Here is a 17,437-nt window from a genome sequence, read left to right on the forward strand (position 1 = left end):
GGAAAATGAAGGTGAAGATGACTGAGTTAGCTGCAGAAGCCAATATTTTAAATTTCTGATGACCTGGCTGACATAGTCAATTTAATTTTTGTTGTGGTTTTTTTTAAAAAAAAATATTTCATTTAACTGTTTTGGTTAAAATTGTTTTTAACTAAAATAAACCCGATTTTAAAAAATTTGAATGTTTAACTAAATTCAAAAATCCATATGCTTGTTTTGTTAAAATATTATATGTTTGCCATTGAAGAAAAAATCCAGAATACATAACGTTGCTGTTTTAGTTAATTAAAACAATTTAAATGTCTGTCTGGCGATGTTCTCCTCCTAATACAGCATAGCAAGAAAATCCTCCAAATATTAATGATTAATCTGTTGAATTGGAGATAGTTCACCTCCGAATGACTTCATAAATATCTGCTTCAATTACCTTTGGTAAATGAAATAACCAAACAATCATTCCTTTTCTGATATAGCTGTAAAACTAATCTGAAAAGTTTTCAAACTAAATCACTTTAAAAATGTATAGTGTGTACCTTTTAAAAATGAAACCGGTATCTATCTCTGAGTTGTGAAGAATATGTATGAAGGTTATAACAATCAACAAGAATGCACTTTTATATAGAAATCCATGATTAAATCAAGTCTACCTGACTAATGATTTAAATCATGATTTAAATCATTTTGATTTAAATCAAATCCACCCAGAGCTTTACTACAAAGTAAACTAGGCGAGTTCACCATGGGTGGGAGGTATAGGGCTGGGCCATACCTTGCTACATCTCGGGAAACGCTGTCAGTGCACCACTTAGGACTCTATGGTGCAATAAACATTGCAAGTTAGCTGTCTCAGTGTAAAAAACCAAACAAGCACAGCTCTGTGTCAGTGAAGATAAAGCCTCCGTGTCGGCACTGTCACTGTGCTTTACCTGTCCAAGAGGAGTCACCAGTGTCCCTTACATGCTACTGTATCTTCCTCTGCCAGTAGGGCATATCCTGCCAGCATAAATTTTGTTATTCATTTAAAAAATCAGGCTTTGTTTGAAAGCTACTTTATTTTGTATTATTTGCCTCTTTCTTTTTCCTCTTCCAGATCCAAAATGTCCAGGGGATGTAGATCTCCAAAACAGTGACTGGGACATCAAGACAATTACCAGCTCATTGAAATTCTACCTCAGGTAACTTCACCGCTCGTTGTCTTATTTTTGACTCCCCCAGGCGGGGCTGGAACTCTTTGGGCCAAGATGGTGTCTTTTGTTTGAAAAAATGTCTGTTGTAATAACCCCATGTGCACTTGGAGCACTATGTAAATAAAAGAAATTAGGATTGAGTGCCAGTTGGGCAGCCTCAAGAATCCATGGGAATTGGAGTGGAAAGTATGACTTTCCTTTCCGTTCATCTTCCAACGTGATTGATAACAGAGTTGTAGCTGCTCTTCTGCTCTTTGAAGAATTCAGTGTTGTTTGTTTGTTTGTTTGTTTCAGGAACCTAGCTGAACCTGTCATGACCTACAGACTCCATAAAGAGCTGGTCTCGGCTGCGAGTAAGTCCCAACAGCTTTGCTACTGATAGGCCCCAGGCCCCTCTCCTGCATAAGAATGGCATTGCTCCACTAGCTCAACACAACGCTGAGTATGTGTCACATGTGGCATTCCAGCTCAAGTGAGACATGTTGTAGCCAGGTGACGAGCATCTTGGCCTTGCAGTGTATGGGATCCAACAGGGGCTGCTGTCATTGCAGCCAGCCACACCCATGTGGGACCTGATAGGGAAGGAAAATCAGATGATTCACTTGCTGGGATGCTAAATCGTAAGAGAATCTCTGTGCATCACTGAATGGCATCTTAGAGCTCAGTACTGCTGTGGGATTCAAGGGTACTCAGCATTTGCAGGATCATGTCCCTTACCCATTTGGGCCATATCCCCAGTGGGAATAAATTGGCAAAGCTTCGATAGAGCTATGCCGATGTAGACCAGCTGAAGAGCGGGCCCATTGTACTTACAATAGAGCCTCACTCCTACTTCCAGTTCCTTAGTTTGTTTGAAGGGATCGTTCTAAAGGGATGACTCCATTTCATCCCCATCGTCCTTTACGTTACCGTGTACTTCTATGTGCCTGGGTTGGGATCCCTTCAGATACACTCACGGTGGGGCGTGGAGGAAGGGATCTTTTAAAATATGTGTGTGTGTGTCTATATCAAATGTATAAAAAGCGAATTGGCCCAGTTGTGCTAGCAGGAGCATTTCCTGACAGATTTATGGTTTTTTAAAATTGTAAATAGAGACATAAAGTGACAGGCCCCAATGGCCATGGAGTGTCTCAGATGTCCCTCTTTGGCACTGAGATTTGTCCTGGAATGCTGACCCCATAGTACCTTCAAGTATGCAAAATGCATTTTTCTGATGGAGCATTTAGTGCTAAGTAACAGACCAAACTGACAAAGGTCAGGCAAGTAGCATGAGTATGTTAACAGGCCATATCTAAGACTCATTTAAAACCAGGGTCTTCATCAATCCTGCTAAAATGTCTCTTTGCAAATTATCTTTCATAATTTTAAAGTAGCTGCACCCTAATAATTACATCTAGAGCAGAAGTGCAGATATAGAGAGCCTGGGCATGCAGTTACTTAAGCAACTTTCTTAATAAAAGAGATAATGGTGTTTTAAAATGTCCTGTATCTGGGGAAAACACACTGGGCTCAAACCTGAGGTGGTGAGCACCTGCAGCTCCGTGGAACTGCAGCTTGGCACCTCTGTGGCCCTTAGAAAATTAGCAGAATGAGAAGCAACATTATTAAAGAGAAATTCTCCTCCTTCAGATGACTGTGCTCAAAGCCAAGAGTTACTAGATTTCTATCTTATACCAATTCTAGCTGGGTAGATGGAAACATTAACCCCCTCCCTTGCCCTCCTTCAGGAACCTCACCTTCTCCATGAAGTTTTCCAGCTATAAAGATCACACTCTGTTCTGCGTGCATTGTGTATTTAATTGTTCCAGGTTGGTTTGTGCCTCTTGACTGGATGCTTATTAACCCTGTGCATTTTACCCCCTGTAGAGTACTAAGTACCAGTGCTGATAACAGTCTCAGCAGAGGGGCCCGAATTGCTCGCTTGGCCCTAGAACTGCTTTTGCTAGATCTGGGTTGAGGTACCTAGGGCCAGAGTGCGAGGGAAGCGGCTGCTCATGCTGTATTGGTTCTGTTCATGCAGCACATTTCACCAGCACTAAATTCAGTTGAAAAATACTACTCTGAACCCCTTTTAAGTTTGATTTCACCTCTTTCCACATCACTTCATTTCTCATGATGATAACCTTGCTGCTGTGTAGTCTGACTCCTTCCAGGTTGCTCTCATTTGCTCTTGGCAGGCTGGCCCCACACCTCAGAGAATAACACAGATTTTTTATTTTTTTTAAAGCAGTAGGCAAAAACTTCTCTCTTGTTTCTTTCCAGAGTCTGAGAACCTGGATTACAGGCTGGGAGCCATTCACTCTTTGGTTTATAAACTACCTGAGAAGAATAGAGAGATGCTGGAACTCCTCATACGACACCTGGTCAAGTAAGCAGAATCCAGTAAATACTCCTATTAAACCAGAGAGATTAAAAAAAGGGAGTCAGAGAAGCCAGCCTGTTTCTCTGGCAAATTAATTAAGCCTTGACAACTATTGTACAGCTGGGAATATACTGCCCAAATTGTGTGCCTATCTCTGTATTTGATATTCCCCTGTCCACCTGCCACTTCCGTTCAGTAGCTGCTTTATGAGAAGCATCAGGTAGAGAATAATTTGTATATGATAATATGGTCTAACAGACCAGAGTTGTAAACGTAGTGTCTGGCCAGCCCAATTAGCAACAACATTATGTCTGGAATTTTGGAGCAGTTTTAAGACCCTTGTTCCCTGGGACTGGAGATTAAGTGCATACTGGATGCACTTATTGTACTGTGGATTCAATGTGCATTGTCCTTTGAGGAGCATTGGTGCTAGGCACATTAGCCTTCAAGCCCTCCTTAATGTCCAGTTAGGAGCTGATTTTTCTGAGGTGCTGAGCAGCTGTGGCTCTGTTTGACTTCAGCTGGTGTCATGAGCACTCAGTACCAATGAGGATCAGTTCATTGATGGTGAAGGCACTGGAGCTGCTGTTTTCCTGCCCTCCTTTCACAGTGAATGTGAGGATGCAAGGGGCAGAACCTGGTATCCTCATCTAAACATAGGAGTCCAAGAGAGAGTCAGCTCTTGGCGGTGCTCATTGTGCCAGCCATGCTGAAGCTCTAGAGGAGGGAAAGATGCTGGAGTTCTGCTCAGTAACAGACATGGTTTGGGGTGGGACTGGCCTCCAGATTGAAAGGATGTGCTTTGGCCAAACTGGAAGAGCCACTTCCAAAACATGACATTTACAGGGCTGGTTTGGGTTGGTAAAACCACACTGGGTGGGCATTTATTTTGCAGCTCCAAAGGGGGATATAGATCTTGGTGCTAGTTGGTCTTAACCCATCTATTTCAGGGGTAAGAAGGCTGGATATATGGTCCTGGTACATGGAGTTGTCGCTAGCCTTTGGCAGACATGATCTTTTAAAAAAAACTTCTCTGAAGAAGGGGCAAGGTTTCCCTCTTTTTAGGTACCATTTACAGTCAGGCTGACTCATTATTAATAGTAGCTCTGTTGTTGCCTACACAGAGTTTTGCATTAAGGGCCCTACTCCCTACCTTGTTGATGCTGGCAGAACTCTCATAAATGCCAATAGGAGGTAGGTGGCAGAAGTAAAACTCAGAGCTCAGCATCAGAATATCTCTGCACCCAGCCCTTGAAGTTCAGACTCTAAATCTATACCTGAATTCTGTGTGGTCTCTTCCTAGATTAGTCTATAAATCATTCCACAGTTGGTGCTATTCAATGGGGCTGCGTATGGCACTGAAATCTAAATACAGTTACATAAATAGCACTCTGTTTCTTGAAAGCCATGACACTTTCAGAAAAACAGTACCATAGAGATCTCTCTGAAATCTTCTAGAGATTCCATCCTTATATGCAGTTCTTCTTCTTTGGGAAAAAAATCCCAATGCATGTCTTGGCTAAATAAATCATTCCAAAAGAAATGGTTCATTTAACATGCATGTAGCACGGACAGCTAATAATTCCTGGGGTAATGATCCTTCTAAAAGAGGAGCCAGACATTCAAAGGGATCAAATAACAATGCCAGTACATCACAATCTCAGTCTTTCTGCACCAACTAAGAATGTGCTTGTTGTAGCCAGATACATGTTTTATGACCAGCTTCGTGGGCACTGGAAAACTAGTTCTGCTTTAGCAATATGGAGGAAATTGAATTAATTCATCTTGCAATTTTTAAATGGCCTTTCACATTGTCTTCTAATCTCACCTTTTTATTTTCTTTTCCTCTGCCCACGTCAACAGCGTGTGTGAGCACAGCAGGGAGAATCTGATGTCCCCATCCAACATGGGGGTTATATTCGGCCCCACTCTTATGCGGGCACAGGAGGACACGGTCGCTGCCATGATGAATATTAAGTTCCAAAACATTGTGGTTGAGATCCTCATCGAGCATTTTGACAAGGTATGGGACCAGACCTCAAGAATTTGCCTTGGAAGCTCACTAGTGCTCTGTCAAGTCCTTGTGGATCATCGCGCTGCGTGGTCTGGAGCACTGGCTTGTTTTGCTGGATTCCCCTTATGGTTTTCATTGTACTATTCAGAGATGCACAAAGTGGAACCAAAAGCTGTAACCATCACATGTTCTTCACAATTTCCTTGGTTACTTCATAAAGTCTTGGTTTTCTTAAGTGGCTGCACTCACTGCCTTAACGGAAGAAACTCCCCGCTGGGAAACTTGCTATCCTCTGAAGCAACTGGTGTAGACTGGAGACAGAAAACCAAACTGTATGGACAATAGGTCTCACCTGACATGGTCCAAAATAGGTCACTGTAGAACTACTCTTAAGTGAATTCTCTCTTAAGTGACTTCCTAAAGGATCAATAAAAACAAATTGCCTGTTAGCTAGGGATCTTTTTAACTAAAAATTGAAGAAAGCCACATGTGGTGGCACTTCAAAGTGATCTCTTGAGAGAGGAGCTGCCAATTGGGGGGAGTGGGGTCTTTAGTGCAAGTTTCAGCATACACCTGGCATTTTTGAGTTCTGGATAGAGTAATACTTTGCCCATAAAGCTCTAGACAGTGGAACTGGCGGAAAGGACCAGCTGCTGATACAGAGTTTCGAAAGAGGTCACGCTATTATTATTTAATAATGGAGGTGTTGATAGCAGCTCCATATTTAAAGTTGCACCAAGGTTTTCATTTTCATGGGACCTTTATTTAATATTTGTATTACAGTAGTGGCCTGGAGCCTCAATCAGGACTGGAGCCTCATTATGCCTGGTGCTGTATAAAAGCATGTGTTTATATACACACACACACAACAGCAAGCTGATGTTGATCATGGCTTTCTCCCTTGTGATGGAATGTAGAATACTCTGCTACCTTATGTGTTAGTGATTTGTCACTAATAATATCTGGGTATAAATTTAATCATTTGGTATTTTGGGGGCGTGGTTTGAAAGAGTATAATTGAGTTTTATAATAAAACGTGAAAACTGATCAACTGCAGCATGCAGTACAAGGTATTAGGTATTCAGGTATTCATAGACTCATAGAATCAGATTCATTCCTGAATAACAGCACAACTTACTAGGGATGAATTTGGCCCTTTATCTTTACTTAGCACCCTTGATCACAGAATACTTCACAGAGGAAGTCTGCCACACGAGAAGAGGAAAGCTGTGAAGCATGCTTTAAGAGAGGTAGTTACTTGCCTTTGAGGAGGATGGAGAGAGAGTTCCTGTGAGACAGATCAGCACAAGTGAAAAGTGACCCCCCCACACATACACTTCTGGGGAGGGGAGAGTAGGTCACCTGTGAAGGAGCACAGTAGTTGAGCAGGTGGGCGTATGGTCAGAGGTAAAGCAGAGATCAGAAGAGAAAAGTGAGTAGCAGATGGTGGTGCTGGGGATTGGGGTAGGATGGATAAATCCATGGAGGTTTGAGTACCCGCAGGACAGTTGGATTTAGAAATTGACAAGAAGCCAATGAAAATAACACACCTTGGTCTCGCTACAGTTGATTGAAACCGTTCCCTAGGAAGCTCTTTTAGCTGAACAGCTAGTCGATTATAAGTTAAATGCTCAGATTCTGCACTACAGTATGGCCTTTCTCTCTTTTCTGTGTTATAGAGCCTGCAGCCCAGATAATGGCCTGCCGAGGGGAGCCAGGGAAAATGTATGATTACTCTGCCATCTCCAAGCTCTAGGATGAAATGTTAATTAAGACAGACCTCCACTTCTTTGCCTTTAATTTCTGCAATGATAAGGTTAAGCTAGTAATGTTTTATTAGACTGAGCTTATAAATGCAGCTTCAGTGTCTAAAATATCTTCAGCTGACATATAAGCAAATACTTCAGATGAGTTTGAAGTAGAATAGATATATTATTTATACAGTGCATTATGAAGACTGTAAGGACAAGGAAATTCACTAAGTCAGTTTGGGTAATTATTGCTTCAATAGCTTAAATTTCCATGCCACAGCTAAATTAAAAATGTGGTTCCTCTGGAAATAACTCCTGTTGCTGTATGAACTTTAGTGTCTCATGCTGAGATTGGGTCAATATCATATTTCTGAATTATTTAAATTTGATTTTCATTTCAAAATACACAAAGCAAGCAGGGCTTGTGTCAGCATCTTAGAAAGCTTTGGACAGGTGCATATTTCAGCAGCACGGCATATTTCAGCAGATAATAGTGCCAAAGAAACCTCCTTGGCATCAAGGCAAAGGGAACACTCTGGACCTTCGTTTCGTATTCTAGGATGGAGAAAAAGTATCGCCATCTTCAAAGAACAGAACCACTGGAATCAGAGTCTGTTAAACATCAACAGCTGCTTTATGTCACAGGATCTTGAAGGCAAAAGATCCAGAACCAAGAGAATGGAGTTTGAAAGAGATTCCTGAATTCAGAGAGGCAGCTGTGTGTGCATACAGCTGCAGGGTGTGGAATATCACTCATGCTGAATACAAAGAGAGATGGAAAAAAGCAGGGGCACACGCCCAATCCTAACAAACAGCATTTATACCAAACTGACTGAGAGTTTGAGAAGCGATTAATGCCACTGAAAATATTACATCCCTTTACTTGCTTGGTCAGTAGAGAGAGATCATGCTCCCTACTGCTCATGTGCTGGTATTGTATGTTAGACCTTTGGGAGTCTGATTGCTGAGACGCCTGGGACCTATCATCGCTTTTATACATTCTGCCAGGTCTTCATGACCCAAGAAGATTCAGGAAAAAGAAGCTGGAGAGTGTTACACTGTCTCATCCCACTTGCTTGACCTCACAGAATTTCTCTTGGTTTGAAAGAGGAAACAAATCAGTTTTCTAACAAATCCCCAGCTGCCTGCTTGTACCAGCTTTTGGGTCTGTTTGCACCATCAGAGCAGCACAAAGGTGGTGGAGCAGGGGAAAAAGTGATTATTCCGTCTCAAACATGCATGAATGACCCCCCCCCCCCCCAAATCCCTGAACAAAGAACAGGTGCAGAACGGGCAGTCCCCACGCAGTGAGAGTCTCCTCTCCAGTGACAACATGGTTCAGTCTCCAGCCTTCATTCATTTTCTGTTCTTTCTGCCAATGCTGCTATCAAAAGAGTCAGTTATGACATTTTTTACGATTGGGATTCTTGTCCGTGACCAGCAGTGCATTCCATACAGGCCACCTAACTGTCAGATTGTAATGATTTTTGGTCTCTATCAACTCAGGCCAAGTTTAGATCAGTGATCTAAAAGGGAACATCTGTGTATCCCCTTACAGTGTCCCTGGGCCATCCATTCCCGGCCTATACAATAACAGAGCATTTAGGGCCCAATCTAATCCCCTGTAATGTCAGTGGAAAGAATTCAATGGCAGTTGGATTGCAGCCTTCATATAGTATTTTATGTCTTCAGAAGCCTGTCCAAAGGTTAATCAATGCTTCTTCAACTGTAAAGAAAGCACCTGAATAAATGAGAGCAACTAAATTAAAACCAGCCCAGGTCAGAAGTAAGGGCTGGATGACCGGTATGACAGGGAACCAGATTTATTAATCAATGATTGTTTAAGACAAATTAGTAACTGAGTGGCCATGGATCTGATGGTTTCTTTTGATGCTAATGCGGGGGTTGTTTGAATGATTTCTGCAGAAGATTAAATTAGCTCTTCTCAGCAAAACTAGTAATTTCTCATCAACTGTCTGCTTTGAGGCCTGGTTAATATGCCCTGCCATCATGTGCAAAGGCATGTTTTTATTAGCATTGTTTTATAGCACTGTCTAGTTTAGCATTTCGGTTTTTGAAGTGGGTGCGTGCAAAGCTGCATAACAGGAAATCTGTCTAGAAAAAAGCCCACACCAAGAGACATAGCAGCCTAGTGAACACAGTTAGTAATGCACAGCTTTCCCCAAAGCTCAGTGGTTGTATTGACCGTAAGTACAGCATCTGGCAGATCCTCAGCCCTGCTCCACCACCTTTGTGCTGCTCTGATGGTGCAAACAGACCAAAAAGCTGGTACGAGCAGGCAGCTGGGGATTTGTCCAGCACAGGAGAATTCCTAGGTGCTGTAGGACTGTCCATAGCCAGCTCATATGCTATCTAGGGTGGCCAGGTGCCTGGTTTTTGACCGAAAAGTCCAGCCGAAAAGAGGACCTGACAGTGTCCAGTCAGATCTACTGACCAGACACCCAAAGTCTGGTTATTGCAGGCAAGGGAGGAGGGGAGGCAGCAGGTCATCACCTGTACCAGCCCCTACTCAGCCGGGGCTGCCTCCTATCTGTGTGGGGCGGCTGCAGCTCCCAGCCCCGGCTCTGTAGGCCAGTCCCTCCTGACCCGGGCCGGGTGGTGGGTGGGAGGGGAAAAGTGGCAAGCAACAAGAAAGAGGAGTGGATGGGGGCAGGGCCTCCAGGGGAAAGGGCGGGCAGGGCCTCGGGGAAAGAGGCAGGGCACAGGTGGGGCCTTGGGGGAAGTGAGGGGGCAGGGGAAGTTCCAGCACTCCTGCTGCAGTGTCCGGTTGGCAGTCCTAATGCTATCCCCTCACCTGGCCTTGGTGAAGAGAGGATGGTGTGACGAGAGCATAGCTGCACTGTAGTGATCCCTGGCTCTCCTACCAGCTCCATGGGGACAGGGGAGAGAAGTATTCAGCCAGCATTGTTTAGAGCAACCCTAACCCAGCTCTAAGCTAAGCTGGGGGAAGGGTAAACTTAGCTCCAGGATTGCTGAGCTGCACCTGGCTCCTTTGCAGCTCCCCCGGTCAGCTGCACCCGGCGCTTATTGGACTGTTTAGGACTGATCTCTAGGTGTGTACTTTATCCCAGTGAGCTGCATTTCCCTTATTACCGGACTCTTGAGTCACATGGCTTTGGGGTGGCAGTCTGTCCTTTGGGAAGGGAATGCATGAATCGTGATCAGCAGAGCTTAAAACATAGCAGGAGCTTTGCAAAAAATCCAAAGTCGACTCTTTTTGGATTTAAATGATTAACATTGCCTAGCCAATGATAACAGTAATAGGTTGTCCTTCTATAACACCTTCCAGTCCTTTACAAATAGTAATAAATACATCCTCACAGTACCCCCGTGAGGGAGGGAAATAACATAATCCCAATTTTAGAGAGGGAAACTGAGACACAGAGAAGCCACCTGAATTTCCCAGCATCACAGATGCATGTCGGGGTCAGAGTCAAGAATGAAACCTTAGTCTCTTGGCTCCTAGATCTGTGCTTTTAATCCAAGACCATTCTTCCTTCCTGTTCAGAGCTTTGAATCTTGATGTCAAATGTAGCCCATTTGATGATGTCTTCTAGTTAAAAATCTGTTTGACTCAGGGGAAACCCCAGGAGTCTGGCCTGATTGGCCCAGTATAGTGAGTGTCAAATAACAATAGAGCAGAAGATCAACGGAAATCATGTCCTTCTAAATCCCTCTTCCCTACAGATCTACTCCAGCCCACCTGAGGACAGTGCTGCCCCCCCAGTGCCTCCTCCCAGGGTAGCTGCCCGAAGGCACAAACCCATCACAATTTCCAAGCGCCCGCTGAGGGAAAGACCTGTCTTCTATGGTGGTTCCCTGGAAGAAAATCAAGGTCAGTTCAGCTGTTCACTGACACCACCTCAGTCTCCAGCTCTTGCATTTCTCTTGTCAGCACTGTACGTTGGATCCCAGCTTCCCACTCACTGGGGGAGGGATGGATTTGAAACTGCAGCAGCAGCAGCAGCACTTTTCCAAGGGCATTAACGTATGGGGTGGGAAGGGAGGTTGTTTGGGGTTTTTGTTTCCCCCAGTGGAAGGAAAGTGGAAGGAGAGTAAATATCTGCATTTAGGCTGCTTCTGATCCAACAGCTCCTAAACTACTTTGGAGCAGGGTTTTCTCATAGCTTGATATTTCAGAGATCTAAGTTAAACACAGTGCTCTTCCATTGGAAAGGGCCTCACAGTTCCACAGATAAAAGTGCAGAGTAATTAACAGATCTGAAAAATAAAAGTATCTTCTCTAGCACAGCATATGAGATGCAGAGCTAGTGTAGATTCCAGCAGTGCTGAGCCACTGAGTGCAGTCAAGCCAAGAAGATCAGTGCTTCCTTCAAGCCCTAGGATTGACTTACCTTGTACTGACCAAAGCTCGATACCAAGGGAGCTCTTGATGAGCCTGAGCCACTGGCAATTTAAGGTGAATCAAGTGAGGCACCACAAAAAAAATAAGAGCAAAGAACTGAGTTGTTGCTTAACAAACCCCGATTAAAGCATTTATTTATTTATTCCCTTTTCCTTCGGTTCACAGGTGACAGCCAGGACCAGACTCCTAATGGCACCGTCATCCCTAATAGCACAGAAGCCCCCAAGCCACTACATCGCAGCAGACTGCCTACACAGAGAGCAGGGGAGGCTGACCCTCCAAGGCCTGGCTCAGAGAGCAAGCATGAACAGTACTCTGAAGTGGTTGTAGGAAAGCTGGTGTCCAAGCTGCAGGATGGGGGAGCTAAGCTCGCCAACAAGGCCGCAAACGGAGTGGTGACTGGAACCACTGCTCTAAAGACCACCGTTCTCCATGCTAAGAGGCCTACTCTGAGGCCCATGATATACAGCAAGGAGGGTAAGTTTTCTGCTTTGGGAGGTCTCAGCTGACCTCGGATGGAACTCTCGCCCATCTTGTTGCACTGCAGAAATCACAACAAACTTTGTGACAAGCACTCCAAATGTTTTGCGTTTTGTCAGACTGGAGGGGTAGGGGGTTTGCAGAGGGAAGTGCTATTTCTGCAACCTGTGTCTCTTTACATGCAGTTCAACAATAGGGGACTTGAGATCAAAACCCTCACATGGACCACTGGAGCTGGACTCTCCTCCTTCTGAGGATGTTCTGATCCAGATCCAATCATCATGCGTTCAGCCCATTTTTAGTACAGATGGGTTTGTAAGCTCAGCCTGTTGGAGGAAAGGACATACATTGGCCTGTGCTATTTCAGAGCTTTATGTACCAATGCTGATATGGTAGACTAGTCCTCTGAAGCATTAGACATGGTGGGAACTAATGCAAGGGTTCGGCCTTTAGATTCAGAGATCACATAGTGGCTCAATGGACTCTGTAAAATCAGAATTCAAATGTGAATAGAAATTATTCAGAACCATCTAAGATGAGTGCTTTAAATATTGAAAACTTGAGTAATTTGAAATATACAAAATGCTTTTAGCTATTTAGGCAGTGCGCTTGCATTTTGTATTTCTCTCAGTGCAGACAAAGAAAATCAATGAAGTCACTTTTACTTTTGCTTATAGTCAGTTTCCCTTTTAGGTTCTTGATGCTGCAATGTTTGGATTCCACATACTGGCAGGGAAAGGTTTATTTCATGTTTCCACTGGAATTTTAAAAAATCAAAGAAGCATTTCTATTTAGCACAAATGTGATTAAAAAAACAACTTGTTTTGGTAATTTAAAAGAATCAATTTGGGACCAAATTTAAGTTGGCATTTTCCATTTAAAATAGGTAAAGGAAGGTGTGGTACTTTGCCAAGATGTACAGATCAGTCCAATGACACAGATGTGGGTTGTTTATAAAAAAGAAAGATGATTGATTTGTGCATTGACAGCTCTTCCTGTGTTCATGTCACTGCTTGTTAGATGCTTTCATAACCTAATAGCCTTCACAGTCTCGCATTTAGAAAGGAAACAGTAGGCTGCACACTTAACGTTGACTCCTGGGTATAATAAAAAAAAGAATAACAAGGTTTGGCTTGGTAGCACAACCATAAAGTTAATTTAAATAATACTACTGATCTCATATAAATCTTACCTATGAGTATTAGAAATCTGCTTTTGGTATAATAGGATGGTTTTTACAGATGGAAGTGGGTGAACATAAACTGCTATTTAGCATTTGAAGTTATGATGTTATTATAATGTAACACATTGCATCTCTATAGTGTGTCCGAAGTACACACATTGACAAAATAGGCTAATGCGATTTTGGGATGTATAAACAGTGAATCTCGAGTAGGAGTAGGGAGTTTATATGACATCTGTATTTGGCACTGATGCAACCACTACTGGAATACTGTGTCCAGTTTTGGTGTCCATAATTCAAGAAAGGTGTTGAAAAATTAGAGAGGGTCCAAAGACATTCACGAGAATGATTAAAGGATTGGAAAACATGCCTTATGGTGAGAGACTCAAGAAGCTCAATTTACTTAGCTTATCAAAGAGAAGGTTGTGGGATAACATGATCACAAGCTATAAGTACAGAACATGGAGAACAGAAATTGGATAGAAGAGGGCTCCTCAGTCTACCATACAAAGGTATAACAAGTGGCTGGAAATTGAAGCTAGACAAATTCAGATTAGAAATAAGTCACCGATTTTTAACAATAAGGGTAATTAACCATTGTAATATCTTACCAAGGTTTGTGGTGCATTCTCCATCACTGGAAACTTTTAGAAAACAATCCAATTTTGATTTAAAAGAGATATAGATATAAATAGATATAGTCATGTTCTAGCAGAAATTAATCTATGGCCTGTGTTATGCAGGAGGTCAGACTAGATGACCACAATGTTTGTTCTGGTTTCATAACCTATGAATCAGTCAAAATGCTTCCTAAAGAAGTTAGGTAGTGTCTTGGAAGGTGAGATGGGAAGAGAAAGAATGATTTAGTGTCTCAGAGGAAGGAGGGAGAAAGGATTTGGAGAGACTGAGTGACACAAATGAAAGAGCATCTTTCCCCACAACCTTCTGCCAGTGGTGGCAAGACAAGGTAAAGGATGCAGGATGCCAAAGTAGGTGGAGTGCAGTGACTGAGCAGGGACTAGGTTAATAACAGGTCAGAGAGCTTGGATGGAGCGGGGGCCATGGAGAGTTTTGAAAAGTATGATTGCAATGCTCGGTTGGATTCTGAGATGGATAGGAAGCCAGGCCAAGGAACTCAGGGTCAGAGGGATAGGAAGCTGGTGAAGGGAACGGATAGGAAGCCAGGGAAGGGGAAGGAAGATGCATGGGGCAGGGTAAATATAGTCCAGCTTCCTGGAATAAAGACCTAGTGTGAAGTTTGGTGAAGCAGAAGCTCAGGAAGGTCCTAAGAGGGAACTGCAATAATCTCAACTATGACTCAGCATTAGAATTTAATCAGTCTCTCCCTGATTCTGTAGAGAAGCACTGAGCATGTTTTCCATTGGAAAAGCCTGTGGTTAGTTTTTATCTCAAATAATAGCCTCAGAGACATTGAACAGGGTCCGTTTGCCGTGAAACAGTAATGTCTGCCTCTGTGCGGTTAGATTCCCATTCTGCCCCTCTCTCCAACCAGCCTGAAACCTCTGCCTCTTCACAATCTTTTGCTCTCACTCCAAAGCATTGCTGACAGTGTTTATCTTCAACCTTTCAGGTGAATACGACACCTTCACTAAAGCCCGATCCCCTGGAGATAAGCCAGTGATAACACGGCCCCCAGTGAGACCTCCAGACCCTCCGTGCAGAGCTCCTCCATCCCAAAAGCTGGAGCAGAAGCCTGAGCCGATAGCAGGAGGAGCGGAGGAAATGTCTTCATCTGTGTAAGTAGGAGGCATTTCCTAGCAGGCAAGGGATGTGCAAAATGTGCAGAAGGAAAAGTCGAGGTGATAAAAGCCATACAATGGCACTAGTCTAATGAAACCATGAGCCTTTTGTAGGATAGTCATGGGGACTCCATTTACTCCTCAGGACCCTGTGTTGCGTCCAGTAACAATGGTGTGAGAAACTTCTAATCACTTCCTGATGAACAAGCCACACAAAAGAACAAACTTTCCAAGAAAGAGTTGAGGCTGCTTGGATTTGTTCTAAGCAAAATGAGGGGGAAGCTGACCGCTAATTAAACTGAGCTCTGCTCTCCAATTTCACTTACGTAATAGCTGGACACCAATCCCATTGGAGTCAATGGGAGTGTTCTTATGTAAAGAATGACTAAAGATTTCACCACTGACTTCAGTGGGCATTTGGCTTGCAGAAGGGCTTCTAAGTGTTATCAGCAAATAATTCACTCTGTGCTGCTAGCGCTGTAATACCATAACCGAGCTTACATTTTTCATTTCTCTGTCATCTTGTCAGGGTCTGACACTGACACTGGCTGCCTGATACTTTATCATGGACCTCGATTCTGGCATTTCTTCCCACTCTCCTATAGATCACAGAGTCACAGGGTTAAGATTTCTACCCGCTCCCCCCCCCCAAGCCCTCACATACCCCATTGCTGGTGACTTGCTGTGATGGAACATCCTTTGTGACCACATTAATCCATTTAAGTACCCAAAAGCCAACGAAGTGTCATGCCGTCAGTGAAACAAGAGGTGCGATACCCAATTGTCACGGCACAGCATGAGGAATGCAGTGTCCTTTGGAGAGGAGCAGAGTCTGAGTTCCCGGTGTGTTGTGCTCCCGATATATAGTGTCTCTGGTATAGCCCTGCTTGATTTGGTGAATAACTTTCAGTTAAGCAGTGTTATTGATTCAAATCCTGCAATTTGCACTCCTTACTCAGGTCAAACTCCTATTGGTTTCAGTGGGCCTCATGCCTGAGGAAGGATGGGCAAAGGTTGGCCTGTTACTGTTAATCATTTGTTGTGATGCCTTTTTCTTACAATTACAATTTGAAATCAGGTCTGTGGTAAGTCCAATGGAGATCATAGGTCATAAAATTAAGGATACAGGGGTTAAAGGTTCTCAAGCCAGTGCGGAGGGGGTTAGGCCGCCAGGCTGCAGGCAGTAAGACATCATCTCTAGCAGCAAGCGGTCAGAACTGTGTCCGGCAAGAGCAAAATGAGAGGTGTGAGAGCAGGAGTAGCATCTCTGATCAGACCAGAGAAGGATATTGGTAGGAAGCTATAGTTGACCATCCTCAGTGCTTTCAAATGGCAGCCTGCCTCCTTCCCCTCACCAAATAATTGCTCTTGACACAAATAGTGTCTCATCAAATCACTGCCTTGTCATGGGAGAACTTAAAGAACCTTGCTGGTTTTGTTTGCAGAGTGGCCTCCAGAACAAAGTTCTTCGAGACAGCTTCCCGGAGGACAAGCAGGTAAGAGATGCCAGGAACTAGGGTGCTTTCACACAAAAACACACACAAACAAAAAAGCCTGCACCTCAGCACAGAAGTGATCCTCTAATCACAAGTGGGCAGCGCAGGCAGGAGGCCCCCATCTGGGTCTTTCCTAGACTTCAGTATTCCTGGGTAACAGAGATGGTTTCCAACCAGAACACTGCATCTAAGCAAACCAGACTTTGGGGCCTTCACAGTCTAGATTTGAATAACAATCAAGATCTGGATCTGAATTTTGTCGTTTGAGCTCACATCTGCTAGGTAATAAATATTTCTTTGGATCACTGTGTTGATGTGAGTTCAGCTCTAGGCCAATGTATTGGATGTTGTGTTGTATTTCACAATACCCAGTACCTGAACAGCTTAGGTTCATCAAGAAGATGAGACTGATTGCTTCCTTGAATCTGTTCCCTTGGAAGTGCAGCGTATAACCTCCTTATACAGGATTAGACATTAAACTGACACTACACAAAATCGGTTTCCAGTTAGAACTCCACTATTAATGAATATGATGGCTTTGAAGTCAGCGTCAGATCCTCCGGTCAGGGTGGGGTGGCACTGTTTTGAAATAGATGCAGTTCACTCTTTCTTTCTGCTGTAAATTTAGTTCTGAGCAGTACCTGTACATGCAGGTTTCATCTCCCCATTCTCATAGATCACCAGCACCGCTGTTTGGTTTTTTGGCATGTACCAAAAGCACAATCATGGCTGTGTGTGGATCTTTGAGAGAGTGACAGATGGGGGATGGAGGGCAGGTCTCTCGTAGCGATGCTTACAATTTCCTTGCCTAGTGTAC

The 17,437-nt window shown here is 43.5% G+C and overlaps 1 protein-coding gene across 11 annotated transcripts in view; it reads left to right on the forward strand.

Annotated features, from left to right (window-relative positions):
- OPHN1 (oligophrenin 1) overlaps positions 1–17,437 on the forward strand; it is a 128,756-nt gene that overhangs the window by 109,011 nt on the left and 2,308 nt on the right. For all 11 annotated transcript variants that reach the window (XM_039487774.1, XM_039487778.1, XM_039487777.1 and 8 more), the window contains 8 exons: positions 1,091–1,175; positions 1,482–1,540; positions 3,450–3,555; positions 5,413–5,572; positions 11,023–11,170; positions 11,867–12,178; positions 14,956–15,121; positions 16,570–16,620. In XM_039487774.1, coding sequence (XP_039343708.1) covers positions 1,091–1,175; positions 1,482–1,540; positions 3,450–3,555; positions 5,413–5,572; positions 11,023–11,170; positions 11,867–12,178; positions 14,956–15,121; positions 16,570–16,620 — 1,087 coding nt within the window. The remainder of the gene's footprint in view (positions 1–1,090; positions 1,176–1,481; positions 1,541–3,449; positions 3,556–5,412; positions 5,573–11,022; positions 11,171–11,866; positions 12,179–14,955; positions 15,122–16,569; positions 16,621–17,437) is intronic.

The sequence above is a fragment of the Mauremys reevesii genome, linkage group 9 (genome assembly GCF_016161935.1).
Source record: "Mauremys reevesii isolate NIE-2019 linkage group 9, ASM1616193v1, whole genome shotgun sequence".
NCBI classification, from domain to species: Eukaryota; Metazoa; Chordata; order Testudines; family Geoemydidae; genus Mauremys; species Mauremys reevesii.